At 37.8% G+C, this 19,195-nt stretch overlaps 1 protein-coding gene across 5 annotated transcripts; it reads right to left on the bottom strand.

Moving 5' to 3' along the window:
• Positions 1 to 1,162: 1,162 nt before the first annotated feature.
• On the bottom strand, positions 1,163 to 16,693 carry LOC149833704 (Small GTP-binding protein). 5 transcript variants are annotated; one of them, XR_016432472.1, is made up of 13 exons: positions 16,338 to 16,693; positions 14,733 to 15,483; positions 13,333 to 13,489; positions 13,146 to 13,200; positions 12,686 to 12,753; positions 12,513 to 12,617; positions 12,343 to 12,414; positions 12,151 to 12,264; positions 11,606 to 11,746; positions 11,464 to 11,523; positions 4,815 to 5,015; positions 3,333 to 3,482; positions 1,163 to 1,534 (listed from the first exon to the last, which is right to left on the bottom strand). XR_016432472.1 is itself a non-coding variant. In XM_090009824.1 (11 exons), the coding sequence occupies exons 1-11, from the start codon at positions 16,677 to 16,679 to the stop codon at positions 1,387 to 1,389; spliced, it is 2,013 nt and encodes a 670-aa protein (XP_089865950.1). In that variant the 5' UTR covers positions 16,680 to 16,693; the 3' UTR covers positions 1,163 to 1,386. The 5 variants fall into 5 exon arrangements, 2 of the variants coding, with proteins under 2 accessions (XP_089865950.1, XP_089865949.1); XR_016432473.1 differs by having other exon boundaries at positions 1,404 to 1,534; positions 3,333 to 3,414; XR_016432474.1 differs by lacking the exon at positions 12,513 to 12,617.
• Positions 16,694 to 19,195: the final 2,502 nt, after the last annotated feature.

Below are 19,195 nucleotides of genomic sequence, written 5' to 3'. Positions count from 1 at the left end.
GGGATCCTAAATCCGAACCGTTTGCATCAGTAACTTAAACCCAACCATTTTGGCTCTGGTCTGGGTTCAGGTCTACATATGCCTGAAATTAGTGGACTGATTATGCTTAGTTACAAATCAGATCACGTACTTATTGGGTCAGATTACTCAGATATAATCCAGCTCAGAGCTAATCTCTCCTTTTGAATTAAAAATTTATCAAATGAATCTCTCTCTCTCTCTCTCTCTCTCTCTCTCTCTCTCTCTCTCTTAGTAGTATAGCTGAAACATTACTAGTTTTTTTTCAAAACAAGGAGGAAAGTGAGGAAAGGCTTAATGACAGTTACGTGCAGTTAGCTTAGAAATAGGGAAGTGGGGTCATTTCTTTTTTTCTAGAAAAAAGTGACAAAACGGCAAAATGTCATTGGATCCCTGAAAATAGGCCTGAATTTACATGGAGGCCGAAGTTCATTCACCACCTGACCTGAGCCCACTGGGTGCATAGCTTACCAAACTGAGCTGGGTCAGGCAGTTGGGCATAGCGTCTTGTTAACATATCAGTTCACCTGGCTTGTTGATTAATAAAGCTGCATCAAGCCCAGCCCAAATCCAGACCGTCTCAATCTTAGGGTAGGACTCGACATTTCATTCATAAAAATCAAAACTTCATGGATATTGCAGTTGTAATTATCAATCACAGCGATTGCACCACTTTAAAACCATGTTTGGCTTACAAAGTCACGTCTTTTTTGCCGCCCCCACTTTTTTTTTCAAATAACGGACGTACAAAACTATCAAACATACAGATCAATTATTTTTTTCTTGTTGCTTCTACCGCTTCTTACTCGATTCTCGCTTCCTGCTTTGCCCATCGCTTCTTGCCCAACTTCTCAGGAGCTGCATTTGGAACAAAGACATGTTTGTTTGCCATTGGCAACTATGATCCTGCAATCACACCCTAATGAGCCCTCCAAGGCAGGCAGACAGGCAGGTTCAGGTTTCACTAGAATCTCTGTCAATGCTCGTTAGTTTGATGCTAAAGCTCGAGTTTTGTTTTGTTTTGTTTTCTTTTTTTAAAGAGGCATATCTTGCAGAAAGCAGTCTTGATGTATATAAGATGCATTTTTGCACAAGGAATCAAACTCCATCCATTCTCAAAACATAAATTATGTGCAAATGCAGATTGTCAATATAATAATGTGTAATGCAAACTTATCGAAGTACATACACATGAAGCCATGGGCAAACCAGATATACATACAAATGATCAACGGTTTGAGGCTGAAACTCTAATCAAGGTTAGTGACACTTCCAGCAAGCTGAACCTGTGCGTCGAATGGAGAATCTGTGTAGCACAATAGCTACAGTCTGGAACTTCTTCGCAATGGCTCCATTCCATGTCTCATTTCACGGAGACCTCAAAAGGGCTTGATGCAGAACCTCAGAACTTGGTGTAAGCATTTCATCAGTGTGATCAGTAATGAAAAAGTTAACAGGCATTATCTTGCTCTCAATATGCTTCAACCATGATACCTCTAGGATTTCTGCAGTCTTCCTGGAATTTCCACAAATCTTACGCTTTTGAGTATATGAAACACAAAATCTATACAAAGATTTTTAAGAATTGGTAGGGTTAAACACCAAAAAAAAGCAAACCAACTATCCAGCTTATCAGCAATTAATAAAGAGCCACCCAAAATTTCCAGCTATTACACTCAACCACCTGCGCGCTCTTAATGAATTTCAAATACCTCTGTACAAGGAATACTGAGTCCAGTTTCAGTTTTGAAATAATTTCTGAAATGGGTTTTCTCATGAGAATTTAGAAACAAAGGGCTTTTTTCAGAGAACTTCTTGCTTTCCATTTTTAAACTAAAAAAATGAAAAAGGAAAATTTTGGAAAAAGAATTTTTAGGAAAATATTGCAATTATATCACTATATTTCATTTTTCAAATTCGTGATATTTGGGAAAGTTACTTTAAAAGATGTGGCAAATTGAAAATATCACTATATTTGGTGACTATGGTAAATATTTTTTTTGGATAAACGACTATGGTAAATATTTACAGCCATAAAGAAAGCGGGTTTAGATTTTACTTCTGTAACAGTTACACAAAAGGCATCACCTTACTACCAGTAAACAAAACAGCTTGCTGCTAGTGTTTTATAAACTGAAAAGGCAAAACACAAAAGTCGAAACAAGATACCTCTATATGGAATGAAAATTTAAACCAATGTTGTATACGATACAGTACAATAGGTATTGTAACTATGGCATAACTTGATACAATACATACTCGTATCACGAGACGAGTGTATATCATATCCGTATCGATTGTATCATATAATACAACCTTGTATCTGACTGTATCGCATGATACGTGGTGTATCGTACGATACAAGGTGTCTGATGCACTTTAAAAGGGCCGAAACTCGACTTATTTAATTTTGGGTTTTAAAGACCTCCCGAGGGCCGATTCTTTCATTTGTGTAGAGGCCTTTAGAGAGAACCCACACACCCTAAGAGGCGTGAGAGCGATTTGAGAGCCGATTCGTGCGGAAAGAAGAGGGCTTTTGCAGATTTCTCACGTAAAAGTGCATTTTCATAATTTTTGTGGATTCATGCGTGAAGTTGTTGAGAATCACTATACCTTTGGTGAAGGTGTTTTGATTGGTTGACTGTGAAGACAAACCAACTATGGATTATCTCTATGAGGTCAATTAGAGATAATTCGAAAATACGAGTCTTATGACATGTTCTTAATTGCAAGATATTTAATATTTTGCATTGTTCTTATGAAATATGCATGCAATATTATCTATATTAGTTGATGTTTGATGGTGTCTTATGCAGCTCATAGAGTCATAAATGCTTCATGTATGATTTTATGGTTGTATTTTGTGCAATTCATCATTGTTTCATGTGTTATGTTTTTTTAAAAATTTTGCTATTTTTTTATTTTTCTTGACTTTTTTAGAAATTTTGAATTTTTTTTATTAAAAAATTATAATTTTTTATGATACACTGATACGTATCTAACTTTGGGCTTGACCGATATGGGTAAGAATACGCTACTTACAACCTTGATTTAAACAATAAACATCTGTACTCTAGATAAAAATTAAAGGAGTATGATAAGTTGGAAATCATTGTAACACTTTGTAAACCTAACAAAACAATTGGAGAATTGTTAGGAGGCTTGACATTTTCTTGCAACAAATGATGACAAGAAATTTATTCAAATGATCATGGACATTAAACGCTGGTCGACAGAGAGAGGAAAATAAATCATAAGGCTGAACATATGACTGATATGAAATGAATTCCATAAAAAGTTTCATTGGCCCTCACCTGAATAGATGCTCCAAGTGACAAGGTTATAAAGCCACCAAGCTCCCCTCAACAGAAGCATTCTCTAGTTCTGGCTTCTTTGCTGCATTTAGTAAAACTACTTCAGGAGTTGTCAGACCCAAGGTTATTATCCGAGATAGAAAGCTCCTCCTTATCGCACAACCAGCAAAGCATTTGTAAGTTGCAGGAATCACCAATAAACAGCTTCAGTACAGTAAGCAAAATATGAAAAAACAAAGAGCATGCGGGATGGTACTATTACTATATGTCAATAGAAGTTCTTTCTCATTGGGCATGACAAAGTCATTAACTTAATTAGGACACCAAATTGATGCGGTAGTTACATCACCAAAATGAGAAAATGTCACTGATACAATCTGATTTGTTTATCTTAAACACCTAAATATAGGTCCAAGAACCTTATACAATCCAAGTTTGTGGCAATTGAGCCTCAATTAAGGATCTACAAGCATCATCAACTGCTTCAAAGGATGCTAGCATTTTCCCATTTGTAAAAGTTATGGGATCAATGGCAATGTACACCAGCAAGCTTCTCTATACTGTTGTACATAGGTTGGATTAGCTGGATACAGATGAGATCAAGTCTAAGAGATATTCAACATAAATCCACCTGGTTAAACCCCTAATTTTGATCTTGACAAGGCCACCACCTTGTTAAGTGCACAAACACTACTCCAGGAGAGAGAGAGAGAGAGAGGAAATCTACGCAATGCCCAACTCAGATCGGGTCCAGAGTTTCTTAAAAAGATAGACATCCAAGTAGCACTTCGATAAGCAATGCCTAGCTCAAAGTGGGTTCAGAGATGGATTAAATAATACATAAAGCAAGCTGAATCCAAGTAAAACTTGGATCCTATGCACCAATCCAATTAGCCTGTAGAACCCGATTGGCTGGCTCCAGTTTCAGGTTCAGTTCATGGCAGACCAGACGAGCTAGTAGCTAGTCAACTAAAAGCCTTCCTGGTGGACTTGTTCCTTGGTGAATATGCATGTATGATCATGCTGAAAACTCTAAAAATGCGAATATGCGACAGTGGATGATGCTGGTAAGAGTAAACTGAAATTCTTCTATCTCTAATTTCTAAAGAATGTGTGTTTAGCAAAAGTAGAGTTTAGAGAACATTCTAACTTTCGTTCATCATCCTAAAGTGGAGACTGAAATTTGCATTTGCAGCAGAGAGAACATCCGATTCTGTTCATCACGAAACTCTTGTTCTTCCCAATAATGCATCTTTGAAAATAATATGGGATTAAGGAGAGCAAAAACACCATAAACTTATATAATATAAATCATCACAAAATGAATAAAACCTTTAATATAATCAATATAAACAATTCCTAATCATCACATTTTCACAAGGCCCAAAATAATTTTGATAAATATCACATTTTGGTAATGACCAAAACTTTAAATCCTCAAGGAATTCTCAGATCACCATTCTACAGCAAAAGTTTCCCTACCATTCACACATGTCATCTCATGCAGCTTTGTGTTCTCACGAGACCTTCAGTAGTTCATGAAATGCCTCCTGTGGTATATCAACTGAACCGACTCGTTTCATTCTTTTCTTCCCTTCCTTTTGCTTCTCTAGCAGTTTCCTCTTCCGGGTAACATCACCACCATAGCATTTCGCAAGCACATTTTTCCTCATTGCAGAAATTCTGGAGATAGAATGAGGAATCAAACAGAGGTGTTGAATCCAAAACAAAAAGTTCGAGTAGAGCATGAGATACACAAAAGAAAGTTATGAATTATAAGTCATGCATTACATTGGACCTACAAGCAGTTCCATGCTAGCATTGTAGCATGATTTAACGGGCATCAGACTATTAGAAGAATTAATTCAGCATAGCATTTGAGTTGCACTTTGGTTTCCAATCTGATAAAAGCACTACCAAGTGCTAACACTCCCTAAATTATGATTCAGATATACTTCAAATAATATTCCAGGCTCCCAAGTCCATGCCAAACAAAAATTGTTCCACATTTCAACTTCTCTACCTTGCAAATGTTATATTAGGTTGGGAAGAGATGATAGTGGCATAAACCCAAACCAATTGACATTTAAAAATTCGCTGGAGTCACCTCTGCCCAAACAAGTTTTGTTCTAAAAGTCTTGACCCAGCCTTTCCATAAGCCTGAACCATTATCCCATCTGTGGTTTGGTTGCAATTCCATGGCTACCCTTTAATACAGTATGTTTCCCTTAGGAGGCAAGCCCACCGGCCATTCTCAAAATCAAGCAACCACTTCCGTTTCTGAAGGAAAGTCTTATTCACTAAATTCAGAAATGATATATTTGCCATTGTCAGCTTTTGCTGTAAAGATAACATGCAGCATCACTAGAATCAACTTCTCTTCTCCCTGTTAGAATACAGTTTGCATATGCGTATGGATCTGGATCCAGATTCATACGCATATTATATGAAACACATGTTAAATAGGATCTCATTAATGGCATTCTTGTAATATGTATATGTTTTTACTTTATAATGTTTAGGGTTTTGGAGGTCGTGTATTGCAGTGCCGCCCCAGCCATTGTGAATTTCTCTCTCTTTTTCACTCTCTCTCTCTCCTTATTTCCTGTGAATGAATTTGATATGGTATCAGAGCTCAGGTTAATCTTGTGCGTGAAGAAGTTCTGAAACTTGACAGATCGTGATTCTTCAGTGTGAACAGCAACCCCAGCGTGGACAGTAACAGTTCCAGCGTGAACAACAGATTCATGATTCTTCAGCGTGAACAGCAACCCCAGATCGTGATTCTTCAGCGTGAACAGCAACCCCAGCGTGAACAGCAACCCAAATCGTGATTCTCCAGCGTGAACAGCAACCCCAGATCGTGATTCTTCAGCGTGAACAGCAAACCCAGCGTGAACAGCAACCCAGATCGTGATTCTTCAGCGTGAACAGCACCCAGTGTGGACTGTTTCAGCGTGATCATCTTCTCTTTATCTCAAATCTCATCTTCTGAATCTGAAATCTCATCTTCTGAAAGGTGGTCCCTTTTTCCCTTTTTCCTTTCAGCGTGCTCATCTAGCTTTTTCTTTTCTGTTACCCATTTTTATTATTCTCGTTCATTGGCATTTGTTTATCTTCTTCATTCCATCGTCTGTGCTGATTTCATCTTTTCCTCAACATCAACGACTGTTTTTCAGACCTGTGTTGGTTCAATTTCTCCTTTCCTTTATTACTGTTTTAGTGTTCTTTGTGCAACACTTTTGGTAGTACAGGTATTTTTCCTCTATTCATCTTGTTTGCTTATTCATCGTTTCACTGTTATGGATTTCTCTTCATCATCTGGTTCCTCTGCCAATTTCTTGAGTCAGCTCTTTACTGAAAAACTTACTCATTCTAATTTTTTGACCTGGAAGAGGCAAATCCTTCCTTTTATACGGAGTCAGGATCTCGATGAACATTTGGGTGGTTTAGTTCCTATGCCACCACGGCTTATTTTGCAGGAAACCAAGGATGAGAATGGTGACACAATTGCCATTTCTATTAAGAATCCAGAGTATACAGCTTGGAGGAAGCGGAATCAGTCTTTGGTTGCTTATATTACGTCAACACTCTCTCAAGAAGTGTTGGTTACTCTTTCAGATGATTGCACTGCGGCAGATCTGTGGAGTAAGTTGTCTCAGACATACTCTCAGATATCAGAAGCCCGAGTTATGTACTTAAAAAATGAATTTCAAAGTTTGAAGAAAGGCTCCATGACCGTCATGGAATACATAGGCTGCTTGAAGAGTATTACTGATCAATTGGCTGTTGTTGGAAGTGTTATTGCAGATAAAGATAAAGTTCAACAACTTCTCAATGGATTGGGTCCTGATTTTGACATGTTTACCACAGCTTTATCCTGCCTTCCTCACTTGCCCACTTTTGACGACCTCCAAGCGAAACTTCTCCAGCATGAGATGATTATGAAGCAAAGGGCAAAAGGAAATGAGTCAGCTCGTCCTCATTCAGTTTTGGCCATGGACACTTCTGTAGGTTTTGAACGAGGGAATGGAGGGTATCAAGGAGGCAGAGGCCGCGGACGTTTCGGGCAGGGAGGACGTGGTATCTTACCTACACCTAATATTTCAGGGGGCTTTTAATACAGGGAATCAGAGGAGAGTGCCCACTTGTTTCTTATGTAACAAAAGAGGACATGTGAAAGCTGATTGTTGGTTCAATCCACAGAATAGAGGAAAACTAAACAAAATTGAGAATAAATCAACTACTGTTGTGGACACAAAAGTGTCATCCACAGATGTGCAACAACTTTTGTTATCAGCATTGTCACAGATGACGATCAAGCAAAATGAACAAGGCGAATGGTATGTTGATTCAGGTGCCGCCACACATGTTAAGGGTAATGCGGGTAAGTTATCTCACTTATTGCCTTATTTTGAAAAAGGTAGTATAGTTACGGGAGATGGAACTTATCACTCCATTAGTCATACTGGCAATGCACATATCCCTATGTCAAAGTCCTCACTTCATTTGTCAAATGTCCTTCTTGCTCCTAATATTAAAAAAACATTGTTTCTGTAGCTAAACTTGTTGACGATATGAATTCTTCCGTCGAATTTACTCTCTCTTCTGTTTATGTTAAGGATCTACGAACGAAGGAGACATTCGCTAAGGGGGAGCGACAAGGAAACATGTACGTCTTCAAGGAGATTCCTCCAGTGTCTTCGCCCTCAGTCCCAGTCCTCCAGTTGAAGTTGTCCAAGCATTCTTCAGTGTCTTCGCCTTCAGAGTCTTTGTTTTTTCCTTCATTGAAAGTTTTTAATTCATCTCATTGTAATAAGTCAGATATTTGACATAGTCGTTTGAGACATTGTAGTCGAGGTTTCGTTGAAAATCTTGTATCTGATGGTCTCCTTCCAGAGTCTAGTTTAAGTTCTTTTTTTGATAATAATAATAAATGTTCTTCATGCGAACTCTGCAAAAACCATGTTCTTCCTTTTCATATTATAAATAAAAGAGCTTCAAAGCCATTTGAGATTATTTGTTCCGATGTTTGGGGACCCGCACCTATTCCTTCTCTTTCTGGCAGTCGTTACTATGTTGTCTTTATTGATTCCTATTCCCGTTATACTTGAATATATTTCTTAAAACACAAGCATGAAGTTTTTCAAATATTTCGGGAATTCCATTCAATGGTCAAAACAAAGTTTGCTTGTGATATTGTGCATTTACAATGTGATGGTAGAGGAGAGTATTCGTCGAACAAGTTTATTGCCTTTCTTCGAGATAAAGGAATAAGCCGACAAGTTTCTTGCCCTCATACTCCTCAACAAAATGGGGTTGCGGAGAGGAAACACAGGCATATTGTCGAGAGCGCAATGAGCATGTTACATGATAGCAATGTGCCTGTTAGTCTCTGGACAGAAGTTTTTCACACATCTGTTCATATCATAAATCGTCTTCCTATGGCACTCTTGGATCGGAAATCTCCCTATTATACTTTATTTGGGCAACATCCCTCTTACGATGAACTGCGTGTTTTTGGTTGTGTATGTTATGTACATATTGATTCATCTCTGCGAAATAAGTTTCAGGACAAGGTTGTCAAGTGCAGATTTGTTGGGTATGCAGATGAATACAAAGGTTATCGATGCTATGACCCTACTACAAAACATATTAGGACCTCCAGAAATGTTGTTTTTGATGAACAAAATTTTCAGGTCAATGACTCTGCAATGTTGCCACCTCGAGAATTAGACGTATATGATCCATGGATGAACGCAGATCTTTTTGCTAATACAGGAGAAACATGTCAAACAAATTGTCCTTCCTTCGGCTTGAGTAGGGAGTTGAATGACTCACAAATGCATGGTGAATTATCTCCAGTTGAGCCACCCCCCGTAGAACGTTTCTCTGGACAGATATACACTAGACGGGACAAAAATACAGAGTCGAGGAATGTGAAGGAAAGCATCACCAATGATTCGGCTCAAAGGCCGTCACGCATTAAGCATCCTATTCAACGATGGGTGAGTTATGAGACCTTCTCCCTTGATTTCCAGTTGTTTATGTCTCAGCTCACAAAACAGGATGAACCCACTTGTTTTAATCAAGCTCTTCAATCCCGTCATTGAACTGAAGCTATGAATGAAGAAATGGAAGCTCTTCATGAATGCCAGACTTGGGAAATAGTCCCTCGGCAAGAAGGAAAGAATGTAGTTGGCTTAAAATGGGTTTATAAAATAAAATATAAGCCTGAAGGAAGTATTGACAGATATAAGGCGCGACTTGTTGCTCGAGGATTCACACAACAATATGGTGAAGACTGCGACGAAACTTTTAGTCCCGTAGTCAAAATGGGTACTATTCGTATCATCATATCCCTAGCAGTCGATCAAGGTTGGAGCCTTAGCCGGATGGATGTTAAAAATGCATTTTTGCATGAAACTTTAAAGGAAGAAGTGTATATGGAGCAACCACCTGGTTATGCCGAGAAGGATCCTATTGCCTGGGTGTGCAAACTAAGGAAATCTCTTTATGGGTTGAAACAGGCGTCCCGTTCCTGGTTTGAAAGTTTCTCTATGCAGATTCAGAGTTATGGTTTTAGAAGATGCTTTCTGGATCACTCACTCTTTATTTACCAAAAGGCGGACATTGTTATACTTCTTCTTATATATGTTGATGACATTGTGATCACTGGGAGCTCAGATAGTCATGTGCAAGACGTGAAACAGTTTTTAATGAAAACTTTCAAGATGAAAGATTTAGGGGAGTTGCGGTACTTCCTTGGTGTGGAAGTTGACAGACAACAAGACACATTGACATTCATGCAACAAAAATACACTCTTGACCTTCTGAAAAGAGCCGGGATGACGAATTGTAAACCAGTCAGCACTCCTAGTGTATTACATCAAAGGCTGAGCTCTGAATATGGTCATCTTTGTGTCAACCCTACAACGTATAGAAGTCTCGTGGGGATGTTACAGTACTTGACCTTTACCAGACCTGATATAGTTTATACTGTCAATCAGGTATCCCAGTTTATGCATGCTCCAACGGAGGGTCATATGGAAGTTGCGAAGCGCATTCTACGCTATTTAAAAGGAACTATAGGAGACGGACTTGTTTATCGCAAGAACGATAATCTGCATAGAGGACATGCACTCATCACTTATACAAACGCAGATTAGGCAGGGGATCCAGATGAGAGACGATCTGTCTCTGGATATTGTGTTTATATTGGGCACAATTTAGTGTCCTGGAGCAGCAAAAAACAAAAGGCAGTGGCACGATCGAGTACAGAGGCTGAATACAGATCGATGGCTGCAGGCACGACAGAAGCCACATGGATTAGACACTTATTGAGTGATTTTGGGGAGACAATTATTCGATCATTTCTTTTATGTGACAATCAAAGCGCAATAAACATTACATGTAATCCTATCCAACATAGCAGAACGAAGCACATTGAGATTGATCAGCATTTCATACGACAGAAAGTCGAGATGAAGGAGATAGAACTACGTCATGTTCGAACAGAAGATCAAGTGGCAGACCTGTTTACCAAGGGATTAACAGGACGTCAATTTTGGCTATTGAAGAGCAAGTTGTACATGCTCCAAAATCACGTACTTGAGGGAGGGTGTTAGAATACAGTTTGCATATGCGTATGGATCTGGATCCATACGCATATTATATGAAACACATGTTAAATAGGATCTCATTAATGGCATTCTTGTAATATGTATATGTTTTTACTTTATAATGTTTAGGGTTTTGGAGGTCGTGTATTGCAGTGCCGCCCCAGCCATTGTGAATTTCTCTGTCTCTTTTTCACTCTCTCTCTCTCCTTATTTCCTGTGAATGAATCTGATACTCCCATCAAAATTTTCATTGTATATTGAAACATAAACAAGATCTGCAGCAACATGCATAAATATAACGGCATAAGCAAGTGGTCTTACATAAGCATGCTCTAGTATAAATGGAAAGCATAGAATAAAAAAACTGCCCTTGTTTCACTTGTCTATCAGTCCACTGATTAAAAAGAACAGTAGAAAACACCATTTACTTCCATTCCAAAGAATATAAAAAGAAAAAAGATAATGTGCTTAGCAACCTATCAAGCAAATGAAATGAAGAAGTATCTTACGTCTCTCTTGCAATAACTTTTGACCCAACAGCAGCCTGTATGGTTATCTCAAACATTTGCCTACAAGGATGCATCTGCAATTAGTTCAAAGCACCAACACATTAAGATCAAACAGTCAAAATATTCCAAGAAAATACTAGACCTGTCTATGAATTTCTTGAGCTTTTCCACCAGTTCACGACCAATCCTCTGTGCCTTCAGATCGTGGACAATGGTTGCCATAGCATCAACTGGCTGCCCATTCAGGAGAATGTCAAGCTTCACTAAGTCTGAGGTTTGATATCTGCTCATGGATTTACTATTATTAGGGAAAGAATGAGAATACAAATATAAATAAATGAACACTGCACCACTTCTCTAAGCTTGAGTCAATAGTTTAAGCCAATATGAATCACCAAAAGTACACCACACAAATTCAACCAAACCTGACAATAATGTAACACACGTATTCATTAGAATAGAATATATAAAAAGATAAATATATATTTCAGAACCCCCAGTGTTCCTAGTATGAGCAAGTGCCTTCTTGACATGAGGCCCATGCAAGGTTTCCAGCCATATTTTGAGACCAAATAGGTAAACTCATGAGTTGTTAGTGGTCAAGCTCTCTCTCAACAAACTGTTTTCAAGTCCATCAAAGTTCCCCAGAAAAACCTAAACATAAATCAGAAGTTGACAAAGACTTACTCAGCATCCTCATAATCAAATGAGGCATATCCAGATGTCATGCTCTTCAGTTCATCATAGAAATCAACAACAATCTCCCTTAGTGGAAGCCGATATTTCATAAAAACCCGTTGGCTGCAAAAAGTGGGACAAAAGAATGATTTTTGTGCTCGACTTGCCAAAAGAAGCGTGTTATCTACTCTCAAGCTTCACCTATCAATAAATGAGTACTCAAGTTGTTGTCCTCTCCTCTCAGAGCATAGTGTAAGAACAGGACCAACGTATCTGCAAGCATATGGGATACATCCTTAGCAGAAAAAAGATACAAAATTTGCCACTATTACATACTTAAAACTGTATTAAAACAAAGGGCTAGAGCCTACTCGCTAGGGATAATGATGGTAGCAATTACTGATGGTTCCCAACATGTTACTACACGTTTTCCAGGGTTTGATGACAATGCGGCAGGATTCTGGACATGAATTTTGCTGAAAAAATATTGTTAAATGAGAAAAGCAACTCAACCACATAAAGCTTGTGCAGATACAGAATATACCTCCCATCAGAATACTCAAAAATATAGGGTACTGTTGGGATAGTTGATATAACTTGTGCTCCATATTCCTGTAAGGGATTCACAGTTAAGTTTGATATACAAAAAAAGGAAAAATTAAACAAAAAAATAATTTTACATATAAAAAGTTTTACTTAAACATGTAAAGCATTTCATACAGCACATGTAAAAGCAAACTTGAAGCATTTGGTGAAGATGCAAAAGGAAAAATGTGTTTACTTCTTTTATTGTCTAGGAAACTTCTTAAGAAATTTTGTTAGATAATTTTGACCTTAGCCTCAGACAGATATATCTTTAGTAAGTCACATCTCACACCATTTAACAATCTTGCAAGATGATACATGTATCATAAGTTAACAATATGCCCAAACACTATCCTTCAGTTGCTTTATATGCAAGCTCAGAACAACAAACTAAAAGAAAAGCTCCATAGGAACTATACCTGTTCAAGTCGTTGATGAAAGACATCCATATGAAGTAAACCCAAAAATCCACATCTGTGCAAAAGGAAGATGAGGAAAGCATATCAAAATTGTTCAAAGCTAGAGTTCAGGTCACATGAAAAACATAATTTCTAAAACCCTACATATTATCAAAAACATAAAAATGGCATTATGTCCTTACAGTACCTGAAACCAAGGCCAAGCGCTGTGCTACTCTCCTTTGTCACAGAAACACTAGCATCATTGCATGTAAGTCTTTCTATAGCATGGTTAAGAGCATCAAAATCAGAACCATCAGCAGGATAAAGGCCAGAAAACACCATATGTTTGGCAGGTTTGAAACCTACAAAATTAAAATGTTAATGCAGTTGAGAATTGAGAAAGACAAAACAGCTACTTGAAGTGATGAAACAAAGATCAAAGATGGCCAGATTTGAGTAGCAATAGCAGAAAATAGGATTTCTGTTGCATAATCAATCTCAACTATTGAAAGGTTTAACATTGTTGTATTACAAGGTTTCGTATCTTGATTATGACATTTTCCTCACTTTCTAACTAAACTTGCACTCTCTTCTATCTTAGTTCTACCATCTCTTAAACTACATTCTCTAATGTACAATTTTTTTTTCGGTTTATCCTTTTCATATTAATTAAGTAATATACCATCTGTACACCAAAGGACCTCATCTTGAATAGAAGATATTACTTCATCTATGACTAATGTAAATAAGTATGAACTTGAATTGAATCCTTTTTGCAGCCAAGCTTAAGTGGAAACATGCTCGCCTTCTGCATATAGTCTTCATAGTATACATACATACAACGGGTGTTGCGTTCAGGTGGAAAGAATGGCATGGTTTTCTATGGACACTCCCCCCCGCCTAAGCAGGCCAAGGGATCCAAATCCATTAGACCCATTAAAATAATCAAACTGGATCTGAATCAAATCTAGGGACCTACAGTTTATTACATAGTTCTATTCTCCTTTTTCTTTTTTATGTTTCTGACCCTTTAAGTATTATGAATTATGTGAAACATGTTCCAATAAATTAAATAATTGCAATTGAATATCATCACAACTCCAGAAATTTGTCAAAAGGACCTACCAAGCTAGTTTCCTTGCAAAAAGAAAAAACTTGAAAATTCACAACAAATAAAGAAAATAACAAATTGAAGAGACAAAGCCACTCCATTACAGAACTGAAAATAACAACATAATTGCACACATAAAGGAGAATAAACAATGTAAGGAATGACAAAAAAAATAAACATCTCCATTTTAAAAGAGAAGCCATAGAAGAGAGAGAGAGAGAGAGAGAGAGAGAGAGAGAGAGAGAGAGATTCATAATAGGAAAACTGAGATAGGAGAATGGATCTCCTTTCTCCTCTATATCATTGTAACAGGGGTTATGTCTGAGAATAGCAAAAACAATGATAGAAATCAATAGAACGGGTTTATCATTATAATGCTATTAAAACAACTATTAAAGCAACAGGAAAATGCATATGAGAGAACAAGTTGAAAGAGGTAAGAACAATCATTATGCACAATAAACAAGCATTAGGCAACAAATCTCTTAATATACCAGGGAGTGGTTCAACAACACTCCGTGCATGAAAAAGTGTATCTCCAACACGTGCTTCCTTGGTTGTACGCATGCCACTAACAAGATAACCCACTTGTCCAGTCAAAAGAATTCCAGTTGGCGTGAGTTCAGGGTGCATAATCCCAACATCAAGAGCTTCATAAACCTGTCCAGTTGCAGCTGATGAAATCTTGTCCCCCTTTCTGAGAGCACCATCAACTACAGCAACATGGCAGATAACTCCTTTGTATTCATCGTAATAGGAATCTAGTAGAAGCATCCGTAGAGGTGATTCACTCTTCCCCTGCGGGTATGGTATCCGTTCTATGACTGCAGGAAGGACATGTTCAAGGCCTACACCGGTTTTAGCTGAAACCAAAAGTGCATCTTCTGGATCAAGATCAAATAAGGATTTCAACTGAGCCTTAACACGGTCAGGATCGGCAGTAGGCTGATCAATCTTATTTATTACAGGGATAATGGTCAGATTCGATTCAAAAGCAAGATAAAAGTTAGCGACAGTCTGTGCTTGGACACCTTGAGCAGCATCAACTACCAAAAGGGCACCCTGGCAGGCAGCAAGAGACCTTGATACTTCATAGGTGAAATCCACATGACCAGGTGTATCGATAAGGTTAAGCAAGTAATTGGGCATCTCCAACTTTACAGAATGTTCAGAATCATGGGTACCATGCCTATAAAACATAGTTGCAGTCTGAGCCTTAACTGTAATGCCTCTTTCTCTCTCCACCTAACAGGATAAAAAAACAAAACACAAAATTACTTAAGGCTAAGATGCATAAATCCAAACAGAATGAGAGAAAGAACATGGCAGCTAGTGGGAGCTGTTAACTTCATCCTTTACAATCAACAGAAAATGGCCCCCATTATTTTGACTCTTGACAAAAGGATTGTTACAAGTGCTGGACCAAAAAAAATGGAAATATAACCAACGAAACACATGTCAAAGGTGAAGCTATTTGCTGAATATGCAAATTGATTATCGCCATATTCATTTTTGGTCAATTTTATTTCTTCAAATCCATGACAATGGCACTACTATATGGAGATTTCCATGCTTACAGCATTGACACAAAACCATAGTCTTATATCTAAAGGCAAAAACCAACAACGCCCACAATAAAAAAAGACCAGCAATTACCACAAAACGATCACTTTAGCAGTCGATTCTTCAAGAAAAAGAAGAGTTTAGTAGTAGCACCTCCCAATCTACAACTACCCATCATAGTCACACAAGACAGAACCACAACTCCAGTAGAGACCACAATCACAAGACTCTCAGAGAAGTTTGTTGTTTTCCATTTGACACTGGCGCTATTGGATGGTGACTTCCATGCTTACATTGTCGAAACAAAATCATCATCTTACATCTAAAGACAAAAAATAACGACACCCATCAACGAAAAACGATCACCAACTACCACAAAAACGCTCGCTGTAGCGCCCCCCCCCCCCCCCCTCCCCAAATCAGCAACTACCCATCATAGCTATCCAACAACAAGATAAAACCCAGAACTCTAGTCCAGACCAAACCCAGTAAAACCACAGATTTCTCAAAGAACTTCGATTTCGGAGAGGGGATACCTGCAGTTTGTCGAGGTACTGCGGTTGCCCATGGCCCTTCTTGATGGTGCCAGTGAGCTCCAGCAACCGGTCCGCGAGAGTCGACTTACCGTGATCGACGTGGGCGATGATGGAGAAGTTCCGGATCCTTTCCGGCGGGAAATGCGTCAAATCCACGCAGTTTTCCTTGCCAATCTGGCGAGATTGAGAGCAGAACGAGCTGCACCAGCCAAGATCGTCCCTACCAAGAAGAGATACTCGTCGAAATATGGAGGAAAGAGGGATGGAGATGGAGAATCCAGATAGGAAAGACGAGATTTTGGGAGGGTATAGCGTTTTTGCGGCTCGAGTGAGAACACCCATCTGAGAGATTTTGCCAAGGGGATATCAATCAAGCAGAGGTCCGGGACAAACATATGCAGTGTGGAGGAGTGCATAACGGGAGATGGGGCTTTGAGAGTTTTGAGCGTTGGAGAGAGAGAGAGAGATGGTGGACCTCATTCATGGAAGATACGTCACAAAGATTCGGGTACGACATGGAATAGACACGAGTTTGTGACGTCGAGGACACCAATACAAAAATACATTTTTATTGAAATCTCACTAAAAGTACTAAAAAATTACCAAAACATATTAAAATAAGTTTCGGTCATGCCAACGTGTATGTCCAACTCCAGACAGGAACCTTAGGTGTCGTGTCTTTGTGATATCTCAAAGAGGTGTGGCCTTTTATCAGTTTCGGGTTCATGGTCCGAATCCGGACATAGCAAGACCTAGATTGACTAGACCCGGATGCTTGGACAATCTCTGCAGCAGCAAAGGCTTTAAACCTAGTGATGCAAACGGGTTCGATACGGGGCAGCTAAAATACATGGGAGAGTTGGATTGGAACAGCCAAAAATTGCAAAACCTCCACCCTGGATCCGACCCATTTGTTTCCCTATTTAAACCCATGTCACAATGATACAGTGTGAACCGTGAACACCAATAGGATAAATTTGAGGCACGAGTACGTGAATTTTGCAAATAGTAAGTAAAAGACACTTTTTTTTTACATTTACTATATAAATATATATTTTTCATATTAAATATATAAATTTAAATTTATTAATAATAAAACACAAATCTATTTGTATATGTAAAAAAAATTGCCAAGCGTGTCACATGGCACGTCCACATGTTGTGTCGTATCACTAGATAGAGAACCTCAAACAGCATGTCTTGTGAAATAGGCTTAAGCAGGTAGGGATGATTGTTACAAGGGATGCAAAAGGGTCGGGACCCCAAAATACATTCGCGGGTAAATTGGAATCCCGTACAGCCAAATTTTGCAAATTCCTCTTCTTAGATCCTACCTATTTGCAACCATAGTCCATGCAGGTTCACCTTAATGAGTCCTTATCTTACCTATTTGCCACTTATTGCTAATCGTTGGTTATTTATTCCTAGCAATTGACATTGATTCTTAGTTATTGGGGCTTAGCCCTATATAAATCCAAGCCCTTCTCATTCTCACCATGTTAAGTCCCCCCATCTCTCTCTCACGAGATTTAATCTTGACTTAGTAAGTCTAGCAAGTTGAGCGACTTAGTCAAGTCTATCCAATTGAGCCTAGGGTTTGCCTATTCGAGTCAAGTGACTATTCAAGGTATTTCACGTTGAGTTATTTAGTCTCACCCAGTGTAAGGCATAGGCCAACCTTCGTGAGTAGGCAAAAGCTCAATTGTATCGTAGGAGTGATATTGCATGAATACTCATTATATTAAAGATCTAATTCAAAGTGGGGCAACTCATTTTAAATATACGGCACCCAATGTATGCCTCTGAGCCTACCTTCGATCGAGCTTAGTTGTTACACCCAAATAATTTTTCATTTTTAAAGTGATAGGTTGCAAAATGATGAGTATATCCAATCTTGACAAAGTTAGTGCAATGTTGAATGTTATAGTGATTAAAAAACAAATGAGGCACATTTTAATCTTATATTCAAGTTTTGTAAGCTTGGCTAAAGATGCCTAACTATATATTTTAGGCTTCTAGTGGCCATATGCATAGTCTACCTATTAGAATAATTGAGAATATATTAATATGTTTCCATTATTTAAAGCTGATATTATATATGTAGATAATATGAGTATTTTTCATGGTTAAAAAGTAGAAAATGACTAAAATACATAATCTTTTATTTTGACCCTTTAATGAATCCAAATTTTTGTTTTTTGGTTTCTACCTTGGATCTGAATTCATATTCAAATTGGATTTTGAATTTGTTTGATATTGAAGTTTACTAATTTCATTTTATAGTTAGGCATATAAATTAATGCATTATAATATCTTGTGGCCTTTATCAGATCTTGTATTAGGTTCATCCCATATTTAACCTAATTCATATGTTTTTAGATCTAGATCTGTCTATTGAATTTGCCTATCAAGTTCAATGTGTTTGAGATTTTTAAAATATCATGTGCATGTTTGTGTGTAGTATATTTGTTTAAAAGTGAATTGAATGCTATCCTGACCCATTTTTGTCTTTATTAAATCATGCATAACTAAATTATGCTTGAATGATTTTTTGAAATGGTCATTGATAAGAGCTTCTCTTTGGATGTATTGATCTAAAAGGACCTCTTGCATGATAATATATGAACATGTGAGATCTTATGACATATTTTTAGACAAAAAATGTAATATTTACATGATTTTTTTAATTCATTGATCTAAGTCTTGATGTTGTTTGTCTTAATGATATTATCTATTTTTTGGAGATATCAATCTTGATGAATCTTTTGAATAATTAAATAAATGCTTTATTCTAGAAGAATTATGCATATTCAATCAAGAAAGAAGCTCGAGTATAAAAAAATGATGAAAAAATAAAT

This window comes from Nuphar pumila, chromosome 6 (assembly GCF_984573655.1).
Source record: "Nuphar pumila chromosome 6, dmNupPumi1.hap1.1, whole genome shotgun sequence".
NCBI classification, from domain to species: Eukaryota; Viridiplantae; Streptophyta; class Magnoliopsida; order Nymphaeales; family Nymphaeaceae; genus Nuphar; species Nuphar pumila.
Note: the sequence above shows the minus strand (reverse complement) of the source record. Positions and strands in the feature narration are given on the sequence as shown.